The 9,549-nt window shown below is 41.1% G+C and overlaps 2 protein-coding genes across 4 annotated transcripts; both read right to left on the bottom strand.

Annotated features, from left to right (window-relative positions):
• Window positions 1-366: 366 nt before the first annotated feature.
• Window positions 367-1,760, bottom strand: LOC122037396. 2 transcript variants are annotated; one of them, XM_042596856.1, is made up of 3 exons: window positions 1,363-1,760; window positions 916-1,282; window positions 367-739 (listed from the first exon to the last, which is right to left on the bottom strand). In XM_042596856.1, the coding sequence occupies exons 1-3, from the start codon at window positions 1,600-1,602 to the stop codon at window positions 615-617; spliced, it is 732 nt and encodes a 243-aa protein (XP_042452790.1). In that variant the 5' UTR covers window positions 1,603-1,760; the 3' UTR covers window positions 367-614. The 2 variants fall into 2 exon arrangements, with proteins under 2 accessions (XP_042452790.1, XP_042452791.1); XM_042596857.1 differs by having other exon boundaries at window positions 367-730; window positions 1,363-1,740.
• Window positions 1,761-2,322: 562 nt separating this feature from the next.
• On the bottom strand, window positions 2,323-7,149 carry LOC122037390 (basic leucine zipper 6-like). Of its 2 annotated transcripts, XM_042596849.1 has the most exons (6): window positions 6,918-7,149; window positions 6,754-6,819; window positions 5,541-6,178; window positions 3,158-3,233; window positions 2,954-3,080; window positions 2,323-2,660 (listed from the first exon to the last, which is right to left on the bottom strand). In XM_042596849.1, exons 3-6 carry the CDS (start codon window positions 6,131-6,133, stop codon window positions 2,470-2,472), a joined length of 987 nt encoding a protein of 328 aa, XP_042452783.1. In that variant the 5' UTR covers window positions 6,134-6,178; window positions 6,754-6,819; window positions 6,918-7,149; the 3' UTR covers window positions 2,323-2,469. The 2 variants fall into 2 exon arrangements, with proteins under 2 accessions (XP_042452783.1, XP_042452782.1); XM_042596848.1 differs by lacking the exon at window positions 6,754-6,819.
• Window positions 7,150-9,549: the final 2,400 nt, after the last annotated feature.

Consider the following 9,549-nt stretch of genomic DNA (forward strand, 5'->3'; position numbering starts at 1 on the left):
ATTTCCTTGCAGACTAGTAAAGACAGACGTTTTTAACTTTTAAAGCTAGAACCAAGATACACAGCGCAGTGCAAGCCATTAAATAAACGCATTCCTATTATGGGCTCTGTATCAGTGCATGCCATAATTTCTTCTGGTACAGCAATAAAGCCACCCCCAACAAATTCTCCCTTTTACTAATCTTCTTCAAACATTCACATCCCTCTTCCCTTTCCATACCTGACATCACTCTGAACACAGTACCTGTAAATAAGCAAGGAAACAGACACAAGCTCTGCACCTTCCTGCAACCCACTGGGACGATGAGGCGTGAACTGACAGAGCTTGATAAGATAAACTAAGAAAGGCATCAAATGAGGCAATTAATTGCCTTAATTACGCTAAGACGCACCCTTTAATTATTCTCTGTCCATATTTACAAAGCGAGAAGCAAGAAAGCAAATCTGAAATCCTACTAAATCTGCAAGTCGATATTAGGAACTCTCTTCCCTCTCCCATTTGTCTTCTCGTATTCTTTTGCGTGTGTGACAGCAAGAATACAAACAGGTAGGTTATCAGTAGCTTTTGCCGCTGTGACGGTTGACAGAGGAGAGAGAGGCAGAGCGGTCTTCGTCTCAATAGGTCCAATCCTGAGGCAGGCCATGCTCTAGGGCAGGTCGGAGGCGTTTAGCTCGCTCCTTCTCTCGTCCATTCCTTGTCCCCTGCTTCTTCTCGCTTTGTTCTCTGCAACCTGTCACATCTGGAGATCATAAGACAGAATCTCGAGAACTGCGACCAGTATACTCCATGGCCATTGAAAAAACAAACCATTCAAATAAATTGGAACAGTTAGATGCACGGTAAAAATTTGAAACTTTACAAGTTTACCCGGTGTATCAAAAAGTTTAGGTTTTTTTAACGCTTTTTTTTTACTACCTTGGGTTGCGTTAACCTTCTCTACTTTGACCCGCGGAATGAACACGCCTGTGCCGGCGCTCTCCCTCGCCGGACCGGCTGTTGGAATCGAAGCGAAGCGGTCGCGGACTGCTGGGGTCGGACGATGCATGATCCCGGCCTTACAGGCTCCGAATGGCGTCTGCAGTTGGTCCGGATCTTGACAGAAGACCGAACAATGTCTTTGAAACGGAGAGGGAAACCGGTCGGAACCCACCGGCGTTTGAACCGATAGAAGGCTACCGGATGCGCCACCCCCGCTGTCGATGCTTGCGCCCGTGAGCCCGTCTCGAACCGCGCCGAACCTGACGGCATTGTTCGCCAATCCAACCAGCGGTAAGTCGAACACCTGCGATGCGAGGCAAAGTTCGAGGTAAGCGACGAGGAGACGAGTAGAGGGAGAGAGAAGGAGGGGGAAGGGAAGCGGACAAAGTAGTGTGGCGATGGAGAAAAGAGTGACGGCGATGAAACGGCGGGGTGGTGGAAGATGCCGAGTGAGGCGAGCTCGCGAGCGAGGGTGTTGAGGTAGGCGAGGCGGGGGAAGCATTCGCGGCCGCCGGAAGGAGCGGGGCAGGTGAAGTCATATGGGTGTCGGGCGCCGACGTCTTTGAGGATATCGGCCGGAAGCCACCGCTCGCCGTCTTCCAACTCAGGTGAGAACTCCGCCATCGCAATTTACAGGAAGAGAGGGAGCGCGGCGTGAGGATAAATAGAGCGGCAGAAAAGGGCTCAGGGAGGGGCAGCGACGTAATTCGAGAGAACGGCCTGTCCGATAGATAAACAAATTAAACGAGGGTGGGGGGAGGAGGATCACGAGCGAGAAGGCGAATCTCCACCGTAGGGTTCAGATCGGGAGTACGTGGACGGCGAAGGCGAAGAGATTGAGCGCCGAGTAGTGAGATTGTGGGCTCCGGAGAGCGGCGTGGTTGGACGACGGCGACGGAGGGAGCTGCGTGGAGGCGACACGTGGAGAAATGAGGAACAAACGCCGCCGGATTCGAAGGGGAGCGGGGGAACGCGTGAGGTGAGGGGGGAGTGGACTCTCCCTTGATCCTGCGGCAGAGAAATCACGTGACGAAGTGGGCCCGTGGAGATCGGGCCCCACGACACCCTTGACTGAGAGCGACAGTTGCGGGCCCCTCGCTCTCAGGCCTGAATAAATCGAGAAACAGAAAGATTCATAAATTTGAAAAGATCAAAAAAAAAATATTGACTGAATTTGAATAAGGACATTCCTTGTAGGAGGGACCCATGCCACTTCTCCATTGATGTATGTGAATCTATTTAGCATGGGAGGTGTTTGGGGTGGGGTTCCAGAGGGAAGAGCACGATGAAAAAGTGAGATGAGCAAATTGAAAACTAATTCGTAATTAATTTTACCCAAAAAACACTACCAAATCATCTCATTTTATATTTGATTTTCAAAATCTTTAAATTTTGAGATTATATTTTAAGAAGGTACTTTGTTTATGAAGTCCTAAAGGAAGTCGTGCTTCCAAGTCTCCATCCCAAGAACACAAAAATCTACTTTCTTCGTCATCCAAAACTGTGCTTCAGAGAAGATTGGCTCCCACCAAGACTCATCTTTCCAAAGTCCGGCATTGGCCATTTAACTGATGCTGAATCCACTGCGGACGGGACCTCAAAACACGATGCGGCTCTTCTGTGCCGTCCGCAAGTCATCATCCTCAGCCTCTCTGCTTCGTTCTTCAGGGATTGATGAAGACCTGTAAAAATTCGGAAGGCTAATTGAATCAGACAGGGGAATTGTACAGAAGAGGGCTGATAAGGTCCCTCCGACAAAACTAAAATACAACTGGAGCTCAACAGGTATTACAATGCGATATGGTCGATTATAAGGAACAAAATTTCATCAATTTATATCAAAGATAACAGACCCTGGTTAGATTTTTCATTTCACTCGCTATGAATTTAGTCAATCATGGTTGAAGATTTGTTCAAATCTTCAATTCCAGGACACATGTTTTGAAGATAAGAACGGCAGTAGTTATTCACATACCTTCCTTGATGAGTTTCTCTTGCCCAAGACTAGCAATCTGCTGCCTAAGTTTCTTGTTTTCTACAGATAAATCAAGACGGTACTGAAACAGAGAAGCAACTCTAGATGCGAAATCCGCTGCCAGAGTCTACAGAATTTTTGCAGTTGTCAAACACAGAGTCCAGATTCCATCAAGGAAGTATAATACCACAGTGACGTGATTACCTGAAGCAAATCAATGTTCCTCTCAAGTTCAGCAATATATTGAAGTTTACGCACCCTAGATCGTTGACCTGAGTGCCTGCAGAAACACCCAGATGAAACAACAGGAAATTTAGGAAAGAATGTCAGAGGGTGGTACGATAAAAAATATATATCAGTTGAACAACAAAGCAGCACTTTAAATTTGGTAATGGCGAAAGAAATAGCAGTACAATGACTACACTAGAGATGGGCATAATTTAAATTCATTATGAATTTCCAGAAGCAACATAGCTCTAATATCATTCTTGAGTCTATCATACACGCAGAAAATTCAGACAACGCAGGTAAGGTTAAATTATTGTTTAGGACATTAGCTCTAATTCACACACACAGACATAGCTCTAATTTTACATCAGTTAAACGTGGATATTTGAATTTCTGTTAAATTATTGTTTCTTGCACTTTCTGAGATAGACAGCAGAAATTTTATATATATAAACCAAAAGAATTAAGAATATCTTTGTAGTATGAGTCAATATGACTGGCGATTACAACGCCAGTTGTGAAACATGATTTTAGTGTCAAATATTTCATTCATGTGTTCATGAACAAAAAAAATCTTAGTCCTCCAGAATGATATGCGCCAGATCAGTACATGATAATTCTATCACCAATAACAAAAATATCAACCTTGCTAGCGTGGCTAGATATTACTTACTTCAAACAATGTTTACTTCGTAGACTGAAAAGAAACTCACTGCCAGCTCACAAAAGGTTATTTATAGATTAACCAAAAATGAAAATATCTTACTTTTGAAACAGCACATGCCCATCTCTACCTATATAGACTAGAAATAAAACACTATTTCTTTGACAACTGGAAGGTAGGAGGTACTCACATCGACCCAAAATTCAGATGCATACAAGATATAGTAGTCCTCCCCAAACTCTAAGTTAAATTTAGATGAAACTTAAGTGTCTGCAATATAGCATAATTTATGAATGAAATTGTACCTAGATATGGATCATCAGACTGGGAACTAGTTCATCACACTTCATCTTTAAACAATACCTCAACATAGATTTCAGTCGGGTTTATAATATGAATCAAAACCATATGATACAAGCAGTTTTATCTGATAAAGCAGTATAAAACTGATTTGTTACTCTTTTAGTTTCATTCTCAGTATGGATCGTAGGGTATGAGATCTGTAATGGTCCAACAAATCACCAAGATTAGCACCAGACCAGTATTTGATTGTTCATAGACTCTAGTCAAAATCTTGACCCAATTTCATAGAAAGCAACACTGGTTCACTGAAAGTATAAGAGATTCTGATGTAAATCTAGAGTATGTAAGAGAATGAGAATGGGGTTCTTTTAAATACTACAAAATAGCAGAAGATAACATAAGCATCTGATTTGAAGGGTAGACGCAATTGATTCTCATTGCAGAAGAAGGAATTGAATAGGTAGATGATTAACTACCACAAATATCCAGATAGTAGGAATAAGCTTAGACATGTAAAACAACAATTTTTTTTTTTGCGAAGAAGCTAAAATTCTACCAAGGCATAAAACAAATGAGCACCGCTTCAATTATGAAGACTATGCAGCTCCAAGCATCAAACAGTGACAGGGAAATCAGTGATATTTAAATTTGCAGTTAAAAAGTTTGAGGTATAAATATTATAAGAACAATGAAAAGCTGCATTAAAATAGTTGGTTGGTGGTTGGTAGAAATGAATTTTTTTCAAATACAAGGAAAAATATTATCATAATGGTCAACCTCTTTAATTAACAAAATTACCGTATTTGCAGTTTCTCAAGCTGAAAATCAAACTCCTACGAAGCAGAAAAATGTGACATCGAAAGATAAAATAGATTACCTCACTGTGGTTCAAATTCTATAGTGAGACAGCAAATGAGAATGCTAGAATTTTCAAAGATGTTAAAACCTCCAAAAAAAAAAAAATATTTATGGCATATAGCAATATCAAACAATGATGATAGCAATATGCTGTTGAGGAGGAAAACTTAGAAATAAAGCTACAAGTTAGAATGACAATATAAAAGCAAACTTAGAAGTTTCTAGAGCAAGGCTAGTGAACTTTGCACGAAAAGACTAAAAAGAATTGATTATGCTACATTCCAAAGTGCATAAGCTTAAAAATTACTCCCATCTGTATTGAAAGATGTACAGGTCTAAACATGGGAATCAAATCCTAGATCCTAATATGTATGGTATAGCATGATAGACAGGCATAGGAAATAAGAATTATGCCGACAGTAGAAAATGAACTATGCAACTGATTACAATTAGTATAAACTAAACAGTGTGCATGCATAAGCATGGATGAAGACAGGTATCTACAAAGTTTAAACTAAAAAGAAATTTAATTACCTTCTTGTTATCTTCTCAGCCTCAGGATTCATTGGAGTATAATCTCCTTTTCCAAGTGATTCATTCAAAACAGCAGTGCTTGAAGAATTCACAGTCAAATATTTTAGTGGGTCGGTAGGAGCATTTTCCAGCAGAGAGGCTATCATTGAGCTCTCAGAGTCAGTTAATTTACCCTTCTGCCTTGGGGAATTTGGTCCATAGACACAGTTACCAGCCTCAAACCCATAACCAACTTCACAGGATCCCTCAGACTCCAAGGAGTCATGGAGGAAGCCATCTGACAGAGCATCTTCCTCAATGATTGGATATATGGAGCCGTGGAAACTTTTAGCTACATCCAACAGTACTACTGGATCACTTGAGGATCTCCGCAGAGACATCCCTCCTCTTGTACTAGTTTCATGGCCAGCTAACAGGTCATTGAGCCATACTGGCTGTTCATCTAAAGGTGATTCATGAGAAGGAAAAATAGGCTCTTGCGCACATAAGTTATCATCTTTCTGTGTGGTATGGGATCTAGAGTCCAACGCTCTGCGAGGTACACCCCTACTCAATAAGGGGCATCGAGGGGGGAGGGAGGCTGGCCGAGACATTCCCTCTACTACCTAAAAATCACTGTGCAAATTGCTTGCTTCTGTCTGTCATGGGAAACCAAAATCATGAACGTGCATATTATAAACACAGCAAATGAGAAGAAGCAAAAAAACACAAGGCCCTGAAAATTGCATTCAGTAAAAGGGAAAAAAAAAACTGATAGAATGCAACAAAAAAATGTAATTTTCTGCATTAAAATGTATACATTTCAGAATCGTCAGTACACGAACTGAACAAGCAAAAATAAATACTAACAGGTCAGAGTTCCCAATGAATAATAAAAGAAAATGGCTTTTGGTAAAATCTCAACATTTCATTTCCAATCTCGAAACAATGGCTATCTAAAGCATTGCGGATAATTCCAAAATCCTAAATGAAACCCTAGCCATCTCAAACAAAATCTCCACAAATTTCCCAAACAAAAACAATGCTCATCCCTCCAAGGCTAAAACCCTACCAAACAAGCGGCTGCTCGACGAATACGGCAGAGAAAAAAAAAAGCAATAAAACAGTAAGCCTAATTCCTAAACCTACCAACATCCGGTGACCAGAAACAAAACGGAGCATCGATAAAAAGAAAGAGAACACCGAGAGAAAACGGTAACAAAAGGATACACACAAGGAAGCATATTCATTCAAGCCTGGCACTGACCGCCGATCGGCATTAGATATCCCAGACCGAGCACTAAACAAGAGGTGGAAAGGGGGAAAGAGAAAGGAAAAGGGTGAGAGAATCGGATGCAGAAAGGAGCGAGTTGCTTGTTGGTCTCGGCAGACATATACCTGGGTGTTCTACTGCGCCGGGGATCGGGATTCGGAGAGGAGAAGCTAGGCGGAGCAGTAAGAGAGGAAGAGAGACGCAATGGGAGGCAAGGAGAGGTACGAAAGGGGGCGGGAGAGGAGGAGGAGAGGCACGAGGTCACCGTCCGGAGAAGTCGGCGGGCGAAATCCCCGAAGTAAGCAGCCCCCAGGCCACACTCCGAAGAAGGAAAAAGAAAAAGAAAAAAAAAACAGAAAGATCAAAGTTGATGGAGAGACAATCACCTTTTATAATTTCTCCCTTTTTTTTTTTAACAACCCAAAACACTTCTACCTTAATGAATTTATTTACTTTCTTTCTAAATACTTTATATTAAAACTTATTATTTTTAATGAAATAAATATGTCGTTAGATCCATTAAAAATAAAAGTCATGGCTTTGTAAATATAATGAATTATTTTGTTGACCTCCTTCGCTTAATGGCTATTTGACTTTTTTTTTTTTATGTCTCTTGTATATCCAAAATTCTTTTTATATATTAGTATTGCACCAACTTATAGTTGAGAATGATAGTGACCAATAATTTTTAATTTAGAATTGATAGTATCTGATCTGGTGAAAAAGGGGTTAATTATGCCTAGTCAAAGTTGGAGATAGCAATCAAAGTGGAAGTTAAAATTAAGATGATCAATAATAGTTAGTGGTAGTTAATGATCTCATCAAAGATGACCAAGTGGAAAGAGATATTAATTGTCGATCGGACATGCCCGATCGACCAAGTGATTTGTCTGAGCAGAACACTCATTCAGCCAGGAGCATTACGGCAAGAACATCATATGTTCATTACGGATGGGAGGAACGTTAACACGGTCGGAGTGCTTGTCCGATCTGGTGAAAACAATCTACTGAATCAAGTCACTGCAGGGAAAAGTAATAGAAGCCAACTGAGCGGAGGAGTCCCGGTGTATCTCTTAATATCCCTTTGGAAAGTAATGCCGCTGATAATATGACATGGTCAACAGGACGTTTTTCTGACGTATCTTTTCATAGGACAATTTGGAGAACATACCCACGCCTTCAGGAGTGTGCACGTCATTCACTATAACAATATATAAAAGAGATTCATGCACCGACGGAGATATGTGTTATTCACTATTCACACTTGTGCTTTCACTGTTGCTCCGTTTTTTTTTACTATTCCGGTGACTGATTTTAGCATCGGAAGGTCATTGCTAGGGATCCCTTCCCTATCCTGATACTGATATTTCTTGTATTACAGAGCAAAATGAAGTCTACATATGGTCAACTAAGAAGCCACATTCCTTATATGAGGCCATACTGCTACTGTATCCACCTCTCCCTGATGTGACGGCGAGATCTTCCATCGTGCAATCTTGTGTACGACCTAATCATCAGACATGCCTTCTCTGACATCCCATATCCCGAGACAAGCGCCTAGGCCGCTCGGCTACCTTTGTACCCTCGCCCGATCGGGATCCCGCTCGACCCTTCAATCCTCCTGCCTTGGCGTCGGAAACCCAAGCCCATGGATGGGTTATCTCTAGCTCCGCTCGGACCATTACCCACTTGACAAGCCTTCCATCCGTCCTTAGGCTGGGACCCTTCAGAGGGTGGGCCCATAATTTTAGGTGTATAAGAAGGCCACATGAAGTTGATGTTGCCTCATATATATATAGCTTTAGTTTCAAGGTTAAGCTTTAATTCCAAAGCTTTATAGTAGATTTTTGGTGGGCAATCAGGCACGCGATATTATGGAATGTGTACTATATCACATACGCTCAATTGTACTCTTAAAAACTGTGTCCTAGTATCCTAGAGTGCTTCTATGAATTTAATCATCTGCATTACATATATACAATGAAATATTGTAATGAAGGAGATTTGTAGACTTAAAAAATTAACTGTTATAACTCGAGCATTTTTTTTTGTTCAATAGACATAAGGTATTCGTTATTATGTACAAGAGTTTATCGTTGTTTGAAAGAATATTTTATTTATTTATTTTTTTTCATGTATTTCAGGGATCATCTATCAAAGAGACTCGAGAATCTAAGATTGATGAGAGATGTGTTTAATGATATATATCATCAGAGGTGAGATCTGATGTCGTCACCTTTCGATATTTTTTTTATAGAGATCTAGTGGAAAGTAGGGAGTGAGGGGCTAGAAAATATTGTTATACAATTTTTTTTAACCTGCACATCCTCCTTATTCTGTACATTTCTGAACGTCCCTCATATATACATCGATATGCAATATGTATGTCCGGATGGTTATCGGGATATGCGAGAGACATCTAAAAGTGTGTGTGTATATATATATTTATATATATGATACAGTGATAAGGAGGAGTCCATTTGGTATGAGTCAACAGTCACAGTAGAGGTCAAAGTCAAAACGGTCAACGTCAGGACTCAGAGGCTCAATTGCATCACCTGAGCGAGAGAGGGCTACACAGACTGATCGGAGGAACCGCTGTCCGGTCGGCCTTTTGGATGAAATAACGTCTGGTCAGCCCGATCGACAGGAGAGCGGGTCGAACGGGCCACCTGTCCGGCTCGAGGTATGTCATTGACAGTATAATGAACTGATATAATAAAAGAGAAAAAAAATTGATACTTAATAAGGGGAAGA

The sequence above is a fragment of the Zingiber officinale genome, unplaced genomic scaffold (assembly GCF_018446385.1).
Source record: "Zingiber officinale cultivar Zhangliang unplaced genomic scaffold, Zo_v1.1 ctg31, whole genome shotgun sequence".
Classification (NCBI taxonomy): domain Eukaryota; kingdom Viridiplantae; phylum Streptophyta; class Magnoliopsida; order Zingiberales; family Zingiberaceae; genus Zingiber; species Zingiber officinale.

Coding starts and splice junctions, on each gene's coding strand:
- LOC122037396 (XM_042596856.1), bottom strand. CDS start 1,602: ATGGCGGAGTTCTCACCTGAGTTGGAAGACGGCGAGCGGTGGCTTCCG. Junction 1,283..1,362: donor CTCCATCGCCACACTACTTT/GTCCGCTTCCCT, acceptor CTCGCATCGCAG/GTGTTCGACTTACCGCTGGT. Junction 740..915: donor GAAGGTTAACGCAACCCAAG/GTAGTAAAAAAA, acceptor TATGATCTCCAG/ATGTGACAGGTTGCAGAGAA.
- LOC122037390 (XM_042596848.1), bottom strand. CDS start 6,133: ATGTCTCGGCCAGCCTCCCTCCCCCCTCGATGCCCCTTATTGAGTAGG. Junction 3,234..5,540: donor GCTGAGAAGATAACAAGAAG/GTAATTAAATTT, acceptor GTGTTTCTGCAG/GCACTCAGGTCAACGATCTA. Junction 2,661..2,953: donor AGAGAAACTCATCAAGGAAG/GTATGTGAATAA, acceptor GAATTTTTACAG/GTCTTCATCAATCCCTGAAG.